The 18704-nt window shown below is 40.1% G+C and overlaps 1 protein-coding gene across 1 annotated transcript in view; it reads right to left on the minus strand.

Moving 5' to 3' along the window:
- The window catches only part of aspm (assembly factor for spindle microtubules), a 71176-nt gene that overhangs the window by 13933 nt on the left and 38539 nt on the right, over nucleotides 1-18704 (minus strand). Inside the window, exons 15-22 of the mRNA XM_078218138.1 lie at nucleotides 17538-17680; nucleotides 16945-17073; nucleotides 15652-15846; nucleotides 9098-14884; nucleotides 8444-8593; nucleotides 5863-6029; nucleotides 4071-4230; nucleotides 2497-2706 (exon numbers count right to left, since the gene is read on the minus strand). Coding sequence (XP_078074264.1) covers nucleotides 2497-2706; nucleotides 4071-4230; nucleotides 5863-6029; nucleotides 8444-8593; nucleotides 9098-14884; nucleotides 15652-15846; nucleotides 16945-17073; nucleotides 17538-17680 — 6941 coding nt within the window. The remainder of the gene's footprint in view (nucleotides 1-2496; nucleotides 2707-4070; nucleotides 4231-5862; nucleotides 6030-8443; nucleotides 8594-9097; nucleotides 14885-15651; nucleotides 15847-16944; nucleotides 17074-17537; nucleotides 17681-18704) is intronic.

The raw sequence follows: 18704 nt of genomic DNA on the forward strand, positions 1-18704 counted from the left end.
TAACCAAGATAACAATGCACACAGTGCACACCAAAACAATACTCTCTTTGTGATGATTCACTTACACTAGTTTTCAAAAATGGACACCAATATGTGACTTTAAAACATGAACTTTTATGTGATTAGGATAATTCATTGAAACAAACAATCTGATAGAAAGAGAGTGTACTCAATAACTCTGAAAGATATAGATGCACCACAAATACCTGGCAAGACACAAGACTAGCAAAACCATGCTACTGACCATTATAGCTGTTGTGCTCATATGTAAGAAGTTTAACAACACCAGGTTAAAGTCCAACAGGTTTATTTGGTAGCAAAAGCCACACAAGCTTTCGAGGCTCTAAGCCCCTTCTTCAGGTGAGTGGGAATTCTGTTCACAAACAGAACTTATAAAGACACAGACTCAATTTACATGAATAATGGTTGGAATGCGAATACTTACAACTAATCCAGTCTTTAAGAAACAAAACAATGGGAGTGGAGAGAGCATCAAGACAGGCTAAAAAGATGTGTATTGTCTCCAGACAAGACAGCCAGTGAAACTCTGCAGGTCCTGGCTGTCTTGTCTGGAGACTGGCTGTCTTGTCTGGAGACAATACACATCTTTTTAGCCTGTCTTGATGCTCTCTCCACTCCCATTGTTTTGTTTCTTAAAGACTGGATTAATTGTAAGTATTCGCATTCCAACCATTATTCATGTAAATTGAGTCTGTGTCTTTATAAGTTCTGTTTGTGAACAGAATTCCCACTCACCTGAAGAAGGGGCTTAGAGCCTCGAAAGCTTGTATGGCTTTTGCTACCAAATAAACCTGTTGGACTTTAACCTGGTGTTGTTAAACTTCTTACTGTGTTTACCCCAGTCCAACGCCGGCATCTCCACATCGTGCTCATATGTAACAGTCATTATCAGGATCAGCAAAGAGTGAAAATAATTCCAGGTTGTTTCCTTTTGAAGTAATGTATTTGGCCATCCTTTCGTTAGCATTCCCAGTTAGATGATTGCAATGGGATATGACTAAATTTTAGTTCATTTTATATTTTTTGCATGGTGTCCTGAACATCATGAATGATTCTGTGTTGAATGTTTCATAATGCAGGGTATGGGTTTTTTTAAAGGTATGCTGTCAAAATAATGGGCGGGAATTTATGGCTCGAGTGAAATCGGAAATTCCCACCCAAGGTCAAAGGACATTTCCATCGTCTGCCCCTTGCCTGCTCCCATTCTGTGGCAGGAGGGGTGGTAGAATTCCAGCAAATATCTTTTTGCCATTTCCCGTTGTAATGAGGTTGTTGAGGAATTAAATAAATCTCTTTCCTGTTTATTTTAATGAATTTTGATCTTCTGTCACATTATTGCACACGAGTATTGTGAAAGTGCTAATTCAATGACCTAGACTTGGGTATACAGGGCACAATTTAAAAATTTGCAAATGACACAAAAATATTATGAACAATGAGGAGGATCATGATAGACTTCAAGAGGACATGGTTGGTGGAATGATGCATGGCAGATGAAATTTAATGGCAGAAAAGTGTGAAGTGAGACATTGAAGAATAAGGTGAGGCAATATAAAATAAAGAATACAATTCTAAAGGGAGTGCAGGAAGAGAGGGACCTGAAATTCCAGGATCACAAATTATCGAAGATGGCAGGACAAATTGAGGGATTGGTTGATGAGGCATATGGGATCCTCGGCTTTATAACTAAAGGCATAGAGTGCAAAAGCAAGGCAATTATGGTGAACCTTTATAAAACACAGGTTTGGCCTCAATTGGAATATTTTATTCAATCTGGCTATGACACTTTAGGAAGGATGTGAAGATATTAGAGAAGGCACAGAAAAGATTCACAAGAATAGTTCCGGTAATGAGAAACTTCAGTCACATGGATAGATTGAAGAAACTGTTGTTGTTCTCGGCAAAATAAAGATCGAGATGACATTTGATACAGATATTCAAAATCTTGAGTAGCTGGACAGACTAGATAGAAAGAAAATCTATTTCCATTGGCAGAAGGGTGGATAACAGGTATTAAATGATTGACAATAGAACTAAAGGCAACATGAAGAAAACTGTTTTTACACGAGTCATTATGGCATAGAATACATTGCCTATAAGGGTGGTAGAGGCAGAATCAAGGGTGTTTTCAAAAGGGAACATGGTAAGCATCCGAAGAAAAATGTTTGAGGATGACAGGGAAAATACAAGGTAGTGGGGCAAACTAAATTACTTTTGTAGAGAGCTAGCATAGGCTCAATGAGCTGAATAATTACGGCACAAATTAGACCATTCCATGATTCTAACTTTAGCAGATAGAAAAAAATGAAGCCCCATATCATTTGCTCATTAAGCATCTTGTAAAAGTAGAAGCCACAAGATGTACTTTCTATAGAGAGCCAAAGCATTTTGGGACATTTATAGAGTCCTAATTATATTTAAAATAAGCTTCAATAAATTAGAACACATGCAAATGCTTAATTAGGAAAATCATACCTTTTTGCGAACAAGCCATCCACGACATATGGATTGCAAGAGAATTGTAGCCTCTCTGATTCTTTTGTATTTCATTTTTTCAGTCTGAGCAAGTTGCCAGTTTCTGTAAAATCTTTGTATAACTATTGCAGCTATTCTTTGCCGCAGAAACTTCTTTCTTTGGTTATAACTCCTGTATGCAAGCTGAATTTGACAGGCAGCTTCATGTTTCTGTAATTCAAATAACAGATAATAAATTCAGATGGTATAACAATTTTGCAATATGCAATCTGCTCCAGCAACTTGACTTTGGATACACAGTTTCTATTATTTGAAAATAGTTACATAGGACAGGTTCAAAGTAATTTATCAGCACTTTGAACATTTCGAATAATGGGGTCATGCCTTATGAACCTCCTGAAACGTGTTGAAGTAATTAAATCACTGAATTTGAAGTGCAGAAAGTGCTCAATCCGAGAAGAAATAACCAATTATTTTCCAGAGATCTTTTCTGGAACCGTTGTGGTTCATAATAATGAAAGGCAGCCAGCCAGTTGCTGATGGCAAAGTTATGCAAATATACAATAGAAAGGAAACTTTAACTCATGAAACATGTACAAATTATGCAAATACGTTGTACATTTTATCATACATAAACATGACGGAATACATGGATTTGGGGAGAGTGGCAGAATAATCCATGTACGCAGTGTTGCGATTACAACAGGCAGTGCTGGAATGCAATAAGGTTTACATCCCCAAAAGAAGAAAATGCAGGCCATTAATAAAAGGTACTCTGGCAAAGGATCCACATCCAATTTGACATTCTGTCTCTACTCACTCGACACAAAAGACCAAACCCAATCATCATCACCCTTTGTTGGAAGATAATGGACGATATTAGTCATGACCTAATGTTTACAAAGCTAGTGTTCAAAAAAAAAAGCTGCAAACAAAATTAGACATTTTATCTTAGCATTGATCTTCATTGGGCAGGTTTTTGCATAGCTTTCTGTTTAAAAGGTTTTTTAAATTCTTTCATAGGATGTGGGTGCCACTGGCAAGGCCAGCATTGGTTGCCCATCCCTAATTGACGTGTGTGGCTTCCTGGGCCATTTCAGGGGGCAGTTACAAGTCAATCACATTGCTGCAGGTCTGGAGTCACATGTAGGTCAGACCAGGTAATGACAAAAGGTTTCCTTCTCTAAAGGCAATTAGTGAATGAGATGGGCACTGACCAACTCATTGAGGCGGGAGGGGAAAATTTACTCTCGTTTACAGCAAGCAGGAAAGGCAGAGGGGGCAGAGAAACGGAGGGAGTCAAAAAATGTCTTTCATACCAGTGGGATTTCCCTATTTGATTATACCCACCCCCCGCCCAGTGATGTAATGGGGTTCCCACCATGCAATGACAAGAACTCGATGTAAACGAATTAAGATTAGCAGGCCTTCCCGCTGTAATAACCCCTATTTGTGCCTGGGTTTGCAGATTGTACCCAAAGTGAAATCCTACCCAATACGCTTATACCCATTATCCAATTACAAATTAAACCAAAAGGATGAAACGTAGTAGATTATTCCACAAAATTGGCTACCCCGATCAGTTGTTTTCTGGTTTTAAATCCTTTCCAAAAGGCCTGGATTTTAATTGCTGCCATCATTTTTCTTAAGTTTTCTTGCTGCAATTTCCTTGTTGCAACAGTCATTTTCCATCTTTGCTGAATAATGATTGCGGCAGCCCGGATCTTTAAGAACCTACAGTTGAGGAAAAAGAAGAGCAAATTTAAACCAGGATGTGTAAACCATTAGCTCTTGTGCTTACAGCAACACAAGATTTGTTTTTGCTCCCTGGAATTTTATTCTTTGCAGTCAATGCGACAGATGAGCATTCCCATTTCATGGACTGTGTCAGCTAACACCATCTGCTCTGTCCCAAGTTCTGAATAACACCCTCTGCTGCACCAATATGATGCTCGTTTCATTTCCAACACTCAAGCATGATAGATACTCAGGTGAAATGAGTAAATGATATGGGATTTGTGCGCCTTTTTGCACTTGCAAACCTATGTCAGTAGGAATGGGATTGTGACTACCTAAACTAATTTTATATTCAGAAAGATGAGAATTTCAACCTGAGAAAAAAAAACAGGCTGGTCATTTGTTCTCAATGTGCATAAATTCTCTTGGTTTAAAGCACTGATGCAGTGTTTATACTTTTCCCTCTTCTTTGTGCCTACCAGAAATTAGTCTTCTACTTTTTGTTGCAAATTATTTTTTTTTTGCCACATCAGAGTGGACAAATGGACATTTACTCAATTTGAATTGTATTTTGGGAAGCAGGACAAATATTGCAGTGATTTGTAACTAATATTTTATGGGAAATACATTGGCCCAGATTTTGCCGTCAGCAACAAAGGGCGAGAGTGTTTGCTGTTGATCTTGATGAAAGTTGCCCATAAAGATTTTTTTTTTATTTGTTAATGTCACAAGTAAGCTTACATTAACACTGCAATGAAGTTACTGTGAAAATTCCCAAGTCGCCACACTCCGACGCCTGTTCAGGTGCACCGAGAGAGAATTTAGCATGGCCAATGCACCTAACCAGCACATTTTTCGGACTGTGGGAGGAAACCCACACAGATACGGGGAAAAAGTGCAGACTCCGCACAAACAGTGACCTAAGCCAGGAGTTGAACCCAGGTCCATGGCGCTGTGAGAGAGCAATGCTAACCACTGTGCCACCATGCTGCTCATAAAAACTCTGTGCAAGCTCTGTGACATCAATTTATTCTGGTGTCATCCATAAGGGATATCAGGTACCCAGGAACACCGACTCATCAAGTAGACTGAGTAGACGGTTCAATGAATTCAAGACGGCAAACGAGGAAGCAAGAAGGAAAGCACCAAATATCATTCATTTTAAACTATTTCACAAGGAGTGAAAAGTCATAAAAAGTTTTCATAAAAAGTCTAAGTTCACAAGTCATTGATTTCTGTTCTGATTACACCTGGAACCACAGCAACAACATACCCAATGAAAGAGCAGGGCGTTCCTGTCAGCAATTTCCAGACTGATCTTCCAGTGGGCTAACCAATATCACCACCAAGGCTGATTTGTGACTGTGCAGCTAAAAGCTACCACATAGGCCTTGTTACTTGATAAATAACATGTGCACATAAAGCCACACAAAAACATTTTAGAGGGTTGTGTACCAGAAAAGAAATTGGCCACACAAAACAACTAGATTTCAAAAAGGAACATTAGTATTGGCGCTGGAAATTTCTGTCAGCTCTACAGGGCAACAATGGCAACAGCTGACAGTTATTTTCTCTACAACTGAAAAACACATCCTGTAATTTAAGAAAATAAACTTCTTAGTAAGTTACCTAGATCTTTCTCGTTTTGCTCTCAATCGCTGTTTGATGAATATAACCGAATTAAGTATGGACTTATACTGCCGACGCACAATTTGAGCCTTGAACCATGCTTGGATTTTTTGTGCAGCTCTCATTTTTTTGGCTAGTTGTCTCGCTTGGTGCCGACGGAATGCATTCTGGAAAAATAAAATGAAAATACAGAATAGACTGCTCACTGATAGTAGATGTCAAAGTTGGTCAAGAAGAACAAAACAATTTTAATAAATTGCTGCATCTTAATTAAAAAGCAACACGCTGAGATCACAGTATTCCTGCAAATAAGAATTTAAATTAGATGGCCCAAAATAGGTTTGCCTGTGCATAAAACTTTAAATGCAAATGTGATGGAACACAAAAATAACTAATAAATTAAATGCTCAAATGAACATCAGTGATGAAAGCAGAAGTAACAAATTTGCACAGTTAAAAACATATTTACCAAAGAAAATATTCTAAAATTGAATTACAATTGTTAAACATTGTGACAATAAAAGTGCATAATTTATGAGAAGTGCAACATACAAAACAACAAGAAATGGAGCTTCAGTATAGATAAGAGTTTATGTCAACAGCTAGAATTTATGCATTGACGAATGTAGCGAAAATAGGACTGAAATTCAGGATAAGACAGAAAGGCAGCATTAGAAGAAAAATTTAGTAACAAAGATCTGTTTTAGTAACAAAGATCTGAAGAGTAGAATATCGATGATGCTTTCAAAAGACGAAAACCCCGGTGCAATTTCAGAGTGAAACTGAACTGACTGCATCACATTTTGATGTGATAAGGCTACCAGTCAGCAAGTGAACAAATCTATTGGTTGACCTTGCAGCATTTTGTCAAAAGGAGGCCAATATCACATCAACGGTAGATCAGATAAACTGTTGAATACAGCTCTGCACATTGACACATAAAAATGTACAAAAGATATGTGTGCCCAACCAGCAACTGAAACCAAATCAGTGGCGTCACTCTCTATTGCCAGGCTTCCTGATGAAGGTGGTATCTGTTATGTTGGGGCACAGCCCCTTTAAGAGAACAGGTCACGTGACCTGGGATGTTGGGAACCGCCCCGAGTGGGCAGTCAACGTTTGGAGTGTGGAACGAGTAGACTGAATAAAGATCTGTGTTCCCTGACACCTGGATGTGGAGTAGTTCTTGAGGAGAACCTCAGCGCTATGAGATTTAACAGTATCAATTTTAAAATCAATGTGTAAAGAATATAACAGCATCATTAAAGACAATAAGTGAGATAAAATTTGAGGTTGCAAAAAACAGTTCATAATGCAGTGTTACAGTTACTTGGCTTTTACTTTTTAGAGGGAAGAGTAAGATAATGCCAAATTCAGAGATCAAGGGCCTGGTTCTCCCATCCCGACGCTTTTTTGACACGTCGAGTTGGGAGATGCGCATGTCGGCCATTTCACGTGATTCACGCTTGCGTCTCCTATAGCCGGAGAGCAGGCACTGTCGTGACTGCGCTGGAAACTGGTGGGAAAACAAGGCAAGTGATTTTAATCTATTTTAAATGTCATTATCGGGCCTGGGACTGAATTTCTCCGGGTCCGAAAGCATCTCCCACCCTGCCAGGAGTATTTCACTCTGGCAGAGTTTAGAGTAGCTCCCCACGTTAAGGGAACTAGGGGGAGACCCTGCTTGAGCGAAGGGGGGGGGGCTACTGGGGCCTCTCCAGGGGGTCAGGTGGTGGGGGGGGGGGGGTGGTGCCCCCTGGGCATGGGCACCCTGGCACTGCCCAAGGGGCAAAGTGCCCATGCCCAGGGGGCAGCTTGGCACTGCCCACCAGGCAGTACCAAAGGGGCAGGCCCAAGGCAAGGGGACAGGGCCTACTGTGGACGGGGCCTAGGGGTCAATCGGTGGGGGTGGGAAATCCCACTGCCACTCTGCAGATAGCATCGGTCAGTGCTGAAGGGAGGCCAGCGATTGGGATGGGCAGGGGCTGAGGGTCTGCCTCCAGTAGGGCGGGGGGGTTTCAGGGCTGGCCCGGAAATGGTCCTGGGGGCCACGATCAGGCCAGTAAACTGCAGTCTGAGGTCACTGCGCATGCACAGCGAATAGGCCCCTCCCCATCCCCCCCAAGCTTTTAATGAGATCCTCAATTGTGACCTCTGCAGTGCACAGAGCATGGGAGATTCGAGTCTGAACTCCCTCTGAAAAAACAATCGTGAATTATACAATTTTTCCCGCCAATTCAGCACTTAGAATTTTTGGGGGAGAAATGTTCAGGCATCAGAAAAGCAGCTTGGCAGTGTGTTGATACTTATAAAGCAAGGCACCTGGTTCAGACAATATACATTCATCAGACCTCAAAACAAATTAGAATGGAAAATTAAACAAACATATTCTGGAACATTGTGCGAAATGCAAGTATTATTTAAAAAAAGGTGGGGTTTCATAATTCAAAATTATCGGCGAGTTTTTAAACTTCTAAAGAATCTGGCATGGGAATATCTGGAGCAGTATAGCCTCAAAGTAGAATCAGCACAAATTGGGAGAGGACAATTACTAACATTGGACAATTTGTCAAAGAAGTACCTGTATCACAACAGCAGAACGCTTCATTTGAAGGTATTTCTCTTGCTCAATCTTTCTTTGACAATAAGCTCTGTAATGTTGTTGTATCACACAGATGGCTTTCTTGTTGAGAAGGAATATTTTCCTCTGTTTCTTTCTACGATAACAAGCCTGCAAGGATTTTTAAAAACAAAACTGAAGTAAATGGACATACTTAAAGACGGAATGAAAAACAGGCAACAGCTAACTGCTAATATTGGAAAACATTCCATTTCTACTTTGTTCTCCAACCCTTGATCCCTTCTTAATTAGCATCTGTAAATATAGCCAGTAATCTGGCTTTGCTAACTTATTTCCTGGGCAGGCAACATAAAATTTCCCATGGGGTGGGGAAGACAGAAAACTGAAGAAAAGATAAATGAGATCAGAGGAGAGAAAATAAAATAATATGAAGTTTATCATTGTGCATGATATTGAGCACAGCAAAGGCAAGTTGGAATCTGCCTCTTCTTTTAATCATCCCTAACCAATTAAGTAACTATTTTTGGATAAGAAAGAAAGTTTTTATTAATGTTTACAAATGTAACTTTCAACTATAGCAAACCATAAAACTACTACAATAAGGAACCAATTTAAATATTATAGCCAATTTAAACTTGTGATTTGAATTGTTACCTGAATCGTTGTGGTGCTTCGAAGAAGCATTTTATAGCTTCTCTGGGCAATCACTCCTCGTCTTCTGGCTTGGAGACTGATGGCTATCCGCCGGAGTGTCAAGTAAGTTGATCTCTGTTGCTTCATTAGGAGGTAGGATCTGTAGTGCCGTTGCAATACAACAGTTGCTACTTTGTATTTAGTATATTGTTTTCGAGCTTCGAGAGCACGGTAGTGAGACTGCACTATAATTGCTGCAGATTTCATTCCGAGGAAAATTCTCCTGCACCGAATCATACAAAGTATTGACTGAATTTTTACAGCCGCACGCTTCTGTTTAAACCAGTGACGAACAACCATACCTCTGTAGGCAGCCTGAATCCTGACAGTTGCATGCTTCATGGACTGATATTGCACCAGCTGTGTATGGCCCATTTTGCAAGCTCTGTACCAGTTTTGGATTGAAATGGCTGCAAAGCGCATAGCCCTGTAGCGTATCCTTGTTCGATAACCACGGAATGCTGCTTGCAGCTTTATTACAGCTGACTTCTGAATCAAGAATAACTTTCTGGTAATGCACATCTTCAAAAATGATTTAATACGGTGGATCGCCTTAACTCTTTTCGCCAATTCTCGGCCTTTTTTCCCACGGTAAAATGCCTGGAAACTAATTGCTGCTTTCTTGACATCATTATACTGCTTTACACAGGCATCCCTGACTTTGCAAGCCTGGTATCGTCGCTGTACAGCTGTTGCTGCCCAACAGAGTCTTTTGTAATATAACCATTGCCTGTGCATTCGATAATAACTCTGTATCAATGTTGCAGATGCATGCATGCTCCTCAAATGTTTTCGAACAATCATCCCTCGGTATGCAGCTTGAAGAAGCAGAACACTGTTGCGAATCTTACTGTAATTCTCACGATCAGTTTTCATTTGAAGGCGAGCTCGATAACGAGTTTGTATTATTGTAGTTGCCAGTCTCAGTGCTCGATATGGAAGACGTACCCTATGCATCTGAAATGCAGCTTGTATTACCGTAGCTGCCTTGTGTTTACGTTGAATCTCTTGCCTTACCTTCATACCCCTAAAAGCAGCTTGTATAGTTACAGCTGCATCACGGACAGAGGAATATTTCTGCTGTTGAATCCGAGTAAGCAGAAGTGCACGGTATCGCTGTTGGATTGTGGTGGCTGCAGTTCTGAGCTTCAGATAAGTTTTCCTATCGCTGTAGGCCCTAAACCTTCTCTGGATAATTATCACAGCTTTCCCAATTCTCTTGATTTCACGCCTTGTTTTCATTCCACGGAAAATAGCCTGAATATGAATAGTTGCTTTTTTCACATCATTATACTGCTTTACACAGGCATCCCTGACTTTGCAAGCTCGATATCTTTGCTGTACAGTTGTCACCGCCCAGCATAGTCTCTTATAGCCTTGATGCTGCTTGTACATTCGATAATAACTCTGTATCAATGTTGCAGATTTATGCATGCCGTGCCAATGCTTTCGAACAATCATCCCTCGGTATGCAGCTTGAAGAAGCAGAACACTGTTGCGAATCTTCATGTAATTCTCACGATCAGTTTTCATTTGAAGGTGAGCTCGATAATGGGCTTGTATTATCACAGTTGCCAGTCTCAGTGCCCGATATGGAAGACGTACCCTGTGCATCTGAAAAGCAGCTTGTATTACTGTAGCTGCCTGGTGTCTACGTTGAATCGCTTGCCTTACCTTCATACCCCTAAAAGCAGCTTGTATAGTTACAGCTGCATTACGGACAGAGGAATATTTCTGCTGTTGAATCCGAGTAAGCAGAAGTGCACGGTATCGCTGTTGGATTGTGGTGGCTGCAGTTCTGAGCTTCAGATAAGTTTTCCTATCGCTGTAGGCCCTAAACCTTCTCTGGATAATTATCACAGCTTTCCCAATTCTCTGAATTTCTCGCCTGGTTTTCATTCCACGGAAAACAGCCTGAATATGAATAGTTGCTTTTTTCACATCATTATACTGCTTTACACAGGCATCCCTGACTTTGCAAGCCCGATATGTTCGCTGTACAGTTGTCGTTGCCCAACAGAGTCTCTTATAGCATTGACGCTGCTTGTACATTCGATAATAACTCTGTATCAATGTTGCGGATGCATGCATGCTCCTCAAATGTTTTCGAACAATCATCCCTCGGTATGCAGCTTGAAGAAGCAGAACACTGTTGCGAATCTTACTGTAATTCTCACGATCAGTTTTCATTTGAAGGTGAGCTCGATAATGAGTTTGTATTATTGTAGCTACCAGTCTCAGTGCCTGGTATGGAAGGCAAACCCTGTGCATTCGAAAAGCAGCTTGTATTACCGTAGCTGCCTTGTGTTTACGTTGAATCTCTTGCCTTACCTTCATACCCCTAAAAGCAGCTTGTATAGTTACAGCTGCATCACGGACAGAGGAATATTTCTGCTGTTGAATCCGAGTAAGCAGAAGTGCACGGTATCGCTGTTGGATTGTGGTGGCTGCAGTTCTGAGCTTCAGATAAGTTTTCCTATCGCTGTAGGCCCTAAACCTTCTCTGGATAATTATCACAGCTTTCCCAATTCTCTTGATTTCACGCCTTGTTTTCATTCCACGGAAAATAGCCTGAATATGAATAGTTGCTTTCTTGACATCATTATACTGCTTTACACAGGCATCCCTGACTTTGCAAGCTCGATATCTTCGCTGTACAGCTATCGCTGCGCAGCAGAGCCTCTTGTAGCATTGACGCTGCTTGTACATTCGATAATAACTCTGTATCAATGTTGCAGGTGCATGCATGCTCCTCAAATGTTTTCGAACAATCATTCCTCGGTATGCAGCTTGAAGATGCAGAACACTGTTGTGAATCTTCATATAATTCTCACGATCAGTTTTCATTTGGAAGTGAGCTCGATAATGGACTTGGATTATCACAGTTGCCAGTCTTAGTGCCTGGTATGGAAGACGTACCCTATACATCCTAAATGTAGCTTGTATTACTGTAGCTGCCTTGTGCCTGTGCAGAATCTCTTGCCTAACTTTCATGCCTCTGTAAGCAGCTTGTATTACTAAGGTTGCATTGCGGATGGATAGATAGATTCCTCGCTGTTTTCTGCTCAGCACCAAAGCTCTGAATCGTTTTTGCAGTAGAACTGAAGCAGCTTTAAGAGTGATGTAACGTTTTCTGGTTAAAAAACATTTAGCCGCTGCTTGTATAATTGTAGCAGCTTTGTGAATTTCTTTCAGCTTTTTCCGGGTTTTCATTGCACGAAATGCAGCTTGCAACACTATGGTAGCGGTCCTTATGTTTTGATACTTGTGGCATTGATGTTTTCTTTGCAGATGAGCCCTGAATCGATCCTGTAGTATTAATGCTGCTCGTTTTGTAGTCTGAAATTTTGTACGCATTTTCTGCATCCTGAAATAAGATTGTATCGTAATGCAAGCTTGCAATTTTCTCCTAAATTCTTTTCTTATAATCATACCCTTATAAGCTGCTTGAAGTGTTAATGCTGACTGGCGCATTGTCAAATACATTTGACGTTCTTTTCTCCCCATCAACTTTGCTTTAAAACGGCGCTGAACAGTTAATGCAGCATTCCTTAACATTTCAAACTGCTGTTGCGCTTTGAACCTTCGGAAAGCAGTTTGAATGGCCACTGAAGCCTTATGCTGCATTTTTAATTTTTTCCTTGCAGAAATTCCACGGCATACAGCTTGAAGAACAATTACTGCGGTCCTAATTTTAAGGTATTTGAATCGCTGCTGCTGTCCAACTTTGCAACACCTGTACCATCTTTGGATGGCAATGACAGCCTTTTGCATTGCCAAGTACTTGACCCTTGACGCATGCCCTCTAAAGGCCGCCTGGATTTTGGTGGCTGCTGTATGTTGAAGCTTAATCATCTTTCGCACTTTGTAACCTTTGTATGCGGCCTGTAAACTTATGACTGCTTCTTTGATTCTTAGGAAGTTCTGTCTTTGATATACGCCTTCTCTGTAGACACGGAATCCTCTTTGAATTAGGATTGCAGCAAAATGGATCCTAAGATACCGCCTCCTTAGCCGATGCATTCTGAACATGGACTGAATTTTAACCGCAGCTCGCCTCCACAAACGCAACTGTTTTTGCATTAAGTACAGTCGAACAGCAGACTGAAGACATATACAAGCTTCTCTTTTTTTCAGATATTCTTTTCGCTTTTCCAAACAAAGCTTATTAGCCCGGTAATGTCTCTGGACATATGTTGTGGCTTTTTTAAGAGACCTGTAATGATTTCGTACTTGGATCATTTTCACAGAGGCCTGAATTTTAATGGTAGCATTTTTAACTTGCATAAACTTTTTGCGTGAGATATATGCACGGAAAGCAGACTGGATCTTTACAACTGACTGCAAAAGCCAAAACTGTCTTCTTGCTTGTAACCCTCTGTATGCCGACTGTAAGACAATAACTGCAGATCTTATTGCCTTGTATTCAGACTGAGCTTTCTTTTGAGCTAAAATTGCTCTGAAATGTGCTTGTAATACACAAGCTGCAGCTTTCATTGAATAATATCTTCGCCGAGCTTGCCATCTTCTCACATGAGCCTGCATTACAATGACACATTGTCTATGATGCAAAAACCTCAATCTTTCTTTTCTCATTTGCCAATATGACTGAATAACACATGTAGCTTTCACTTTTCTGGCAAGCTGGCGAGCCTTCATACCGCGAAAGTGAACTTGTATAGCGAGTGCGGCCTTGAGTATCAATACATACTTCTCACGTTGAGCTTTTCCTTTTCGGTAAGCTAGGTAATATTTTTGGATGACCAGCACTGCCATTTTCATAGTGCGAAAAGCACGTTGAGCAATGCAGTATCTATACCATGCCTGTATTCGAATGCAACTTTGTTTTTCAAGTAAATATCTTTGTTTTCCTCTATACATTCGATACCAAGACTGTATTGTAATTGCAGCTCGATTTTCTCGAATCCTTTTTTGAGCTTGCCATCTCCGAAAAGCTACTTGCACCTTTACAGTCGCCTGTCTAAGTTTTAGGTAATGCTCCCTCGCCTTCCGCCCCTGTTGTTTGGCTCTGATATGCCTCTGCAAGATAATGGCAGTTCGGCGGTATTTTTGAAACCTAATTTGAGCCAACTGCATTCTAACTAAAGTCTGCATGGTGACAACCACTTTCCGAATAGCAATAAACCTCTTTCGCTGCAGAAACATTCTAAAAGTAGATTGGATTACTATGGCTGACTTAGTTTGGAGGTAGAACTTCCTCATTCTTAAGCCACGGTAAGCAGCCTGAAGTACTACTGCAGCACATTTCAGTCTCTGATATGAAACATATTCCCGCTTTCCTGTCACATATGCCTTGATATGCTTCTGCAACGTAACAATAGCTGTTTTCCTCTTGCTAATTTCAGTTCTTACTAGGTATCCTTTAGCATATATTTGTATCAAGGATATGGACCGTTGAAACCTTTTGTATTGGCATCGACAGAGAAAACCCCTTATGTATTTCTGTAATATTATTGAAGCCTTGGTTTGCTTCTCCAGTTTGCACGCTTTCCATCTTCTAAACGCAGATTGTATTATAACAGCTGACTGTTTCAATTGCAAATAATTCCTTCTCTCAGCTAAAGCTAGCAGATGTGCTCTGAAATGCCTCTGAAGTGCAAGAGTGGCCCATAAAGTACGTTGGTAAGCAGTGACTGCTATTTTCATCCTTATGTGGCTTTGTATGAGAATGCAATAGTGTCGTGTTCTCCGAAGCTGTCTTTGTGCAGTATAGCCTCGCCAATAAGCCTGTTAATGTAAAAAGGGGGAATAAAATTACAATATGCAGAAGATTGCATCGTAACAAATGCGGAATATGCTATCCTTAGAAATTAGACAAGCACCCCTATAAAAAACCCTCCATTGTCAGATACAGCTGAGGCACTAGTTCATGCAGTGAATATATAACTGTTAGGACACCACGGTTGGAGCAACAAAACAGCTCGCAGAAAACTACTATAAACAAATCTCTGACTATTAGTCTTCGCTATTAGTTTTCAGTGACCTCCCAAATGATTATTGGACATTCAAATTGAGACAGTTGGAAAGCCCAAATTTACCGTAATTAGTGTGCACTTAACAGAATCAGAACCAGATTGTCAACTCAATCTCATGAGAAAACCTAGCTTTGAAATTAGAGATGGAATGTGTTAAAACATATCATTTCTGAGGATATGGGGAGTGGATTGAAACCCACTGTGCAACTTCTGAAGTTACTGAAGAACCTGGCCAACTCTGTGGCCTGAAAACCTACAGATGGAAAATCCAAAAAGATGGCATGGCTTGATTAATTTATATGGCCTAACAATCAGTGAAGAAAAATCTTGTAGAAATTTGTATAGCTCAAGTGATTAAAACTCATCACTACTTCTGTCAAAATTCAAAGCTAAATGCAGAGCTTACCAATATAAAGCAATAGAAAGCAGACATAGCTAGGGTGCAATCCAAAATGGATACAGCACATAATGCTGCATTTCAGCAATAAATTGTTCTTGTAATGTAAATATTAGTCTAACCTGAATAAGTGTTGCTGCTTCATTCTGCACCGCTTGCATCTTAATCGCTATCAATGCTTTAGCTTTCCTCCTTGCCACATGGCCACGCCAAAGAGCTTGTATAATAATAGCAGCATTTTTCTTCTTCTTGAAGTGCTGTCGATGGAGGAATCTACGCACAGTTGCTTGAATGATACAAGCAGCTTGGTCTTTTACCTAAAACATAATTCATTCCTCAAAATTAGGAGGACATTTTATTTTAGGTAGTGCTCTTCATGGCCTCAAGACATTCTAAAGTGCTACACAGCCAATCTTCTTGCAAAAATGTATTTATTTATGGTAATTTAATATTGATACGGGGAAGAAAAGGAAGTTAAACACAAAGGTTGTCAGTTCAATAATTTGCACCCTTCATGGCATATTATTCCTCAAAGCCCTAGGTCAGCCCATTAGGTTGCAATAATGAATTACAATAGCTTTCTGTCAAACATGGGATTGTAAAATACATAGAAGGAGAAGCTGGGTACAGGCGTAACAGGAAAATGCAATGGCACCACTTGTGATTTTGATAATATTTCTGTATCAACGTATTGTTATTGCAAATTTATACCTATGTTTAAGTACAGTTAATTGGTTATACTACATATTTTGCTTCTGGTACTATTACTTGGGTCATCTATTACCTGCATGCATCAAATGTAAAAGGAAAAAAGTGGTGTACAATTGTGAGCAAAACACTGTATAGCAGGACGCATAGCATTGTGAGTATGTTGTCTCAATGAAGACCTGATTCTGCACTGTTATAACGTGTGTGCGTACTCTGGTGCTTAAAGTAATGAGATGACAATAATAATAGTCCAACCAGCCATATGATTTATTTCACCATTTGGCCTTCTTTTTCCCATGGGCAATAAAGTGTAGTTTAATGAATTTTATTACTAAATGCTTAGACAGTCAACCATTGCCCAAGTCAGTAATATAGTACCCAGCTTTCACTGGATGAAGAGTTCCAGCCTCAGCAATCGACACTGTATTCCCACAGATTTGAGGCTATAAAGTTTGACTACAAGACAGCTCACTGTAAAGAAAAAATCTTTCCATTTCATCAGATTGCAAGTGTTGAGCAATTATTTAACAATCTGCATTTTCTTAAAGGTTAACTTGTTCCAACATATTCCATTCTATATTTATTGACGCCCAAAGGCTAGATGGATTGCGAAGCTTTCACTCAATACATGTCAGTTAGTTTTAGCAAAACATTAAGTAATGGACAACATAGGCAATAATGAATTAACTGGAAGATAATCACAATACCTGTAAAAGCTGAAGCTCACGGTTTAACTTGCACTTCCTCCAAGCAGCCTGTATGATTCTGGCAGCTCTCGTTTCTTTTCGAAGGTCCAGAAGACGAGCACAAAGAAACGAAACGTAGGTAATAACAACCTGCAAATAATTAAATATGCACTGAAGAAACAAATTGGACAAGGTGACAATTGAACTGTAGTCTTACTTTGGTGGTGGTGGGGGGGGGGGGGGGGGGGGGGGGAGGTGGTCGTGTGCGTGTGGAATACTGGCCATTAGCTGTAACCATTGCATTGTGGTATAACCCTCCTGGCTATCCCCCAGTACAGAGAGGCAGAATCCTTCGATGTTAGAGCTGCAACAAGTGGTAAAATGGATGGAAGTAAAAAGCCTAGGCCCGGATTATTTTCCAGCTCCTCTATTCAAGCAATAGCCAATGGAGGTAAATCCGCAATGATCTGATAAAATAAGGCAAGTTCAAAACTGAACAACTTATTAAACAACTTATTTAAGGAGCAGTCAGATTAAATCTTCAGATATCGCTCGGCACTGAATTAAGAGATTAAGAAAGCTATCCAATGCTTTCACAAGGGTGTCAAATTTACCTTCTCTTCGGGGATGGTATTCGACATATCTATATAGCGAATCATAGCTGGGACACCTCCAAGAGCCGCAACTGCAGTAGTCACCAAATTAAAATTCTTCTTTTCGTTCTCCAGAAGTTCTTCATAAAGTCTAGCTGATGAAACTTAAAAGTGAAAATAATTATGTAACATGTGTACAGCAATATTAAAAGAAACAGATAGCTCAAGTACACAGCTGACCATTTATTAATCATAATAGAAGTCAGCATTTCACTTTAATACAACAGAGAGAACTATAGGTTACACAATGAACTAAAACTAGTCCCTTTGCCCTGCTCTTACCCCATATTTTCTTTATCAATTTTTTTTTTACTCGTCTTAAAAACATAATAGTCTCTGCAACAAATCAATTCATGCTCCAACTCTGCATAAAAGTTCCCCAACCATCTCCATTTTAACTCGATGACTCCCAAGTCATGGATTCAAGAAAAAGAGATAATTCACCACATGAAAACCCTTCATAATTTTTAAAAAACTCAAATCTCCTCTTCGACTTCTCTGCCATAGTGGAAATATTCAAGTCCTTCCTTGCAATACATTTCCTATTTCTGACTTTATCCAAATTATGGCCAGTGCCTCTCAATTTCTATCCTTGCTTCCTGCAGCATCGTTGGATGGATCACATCCAATCCAGGTTTTTAACCAGCTTTAAGAGGGTCAAGCAAATCAAGTGCAAGTAGGGGAACTTTTAAGGGATGGTGCCACACTAGTACCAAGCACTGGTCAGACCCAACAAGAGAATTTTACCAGCTCTCCCCGACATTCAACTTAATTTCCATCACTAAGTTCTCTGTTAACCTGCTGAGATTACTTTTGATCAGAAACTAAACTGGATCAGGCACAAAGACTGTTGAAGATTAGGTATTTTGAGGCATGTGAATCCCGACTCCCGAAAGCCTCTCCAACATTGACAGGCATAAATTAGGAGTGTAATGGAATATCTGCACTTGCGTGCATTTTCAAAAACACTCAAAAAGACCAACACTATTCACAACAAATCAGCCCACTTAATTGGCTTGCCATCCACCATCTTAAATATTCACTCCCTCCATCACAGCAGCATCGCAGTAATGTATGTAATTGACAAGATGTACTGCTGCAACTTGCCCAGGCTTCCTAGACTGCATT

Source organism: Mustelus asterias, chromosome 8 (genome assembly GCF_964213995.1).
Source record: "Mustelus asterias chromosome 8, sMusAst1.hap1.1, whole genome shotgun sequence".
Taxonomy (NCBI): Eukaryota; Metazoa; Chordata; class Chondrichthyes; order Carcharhiniformes; family Triakidae; genus Mustelus; species Mustelus asterias.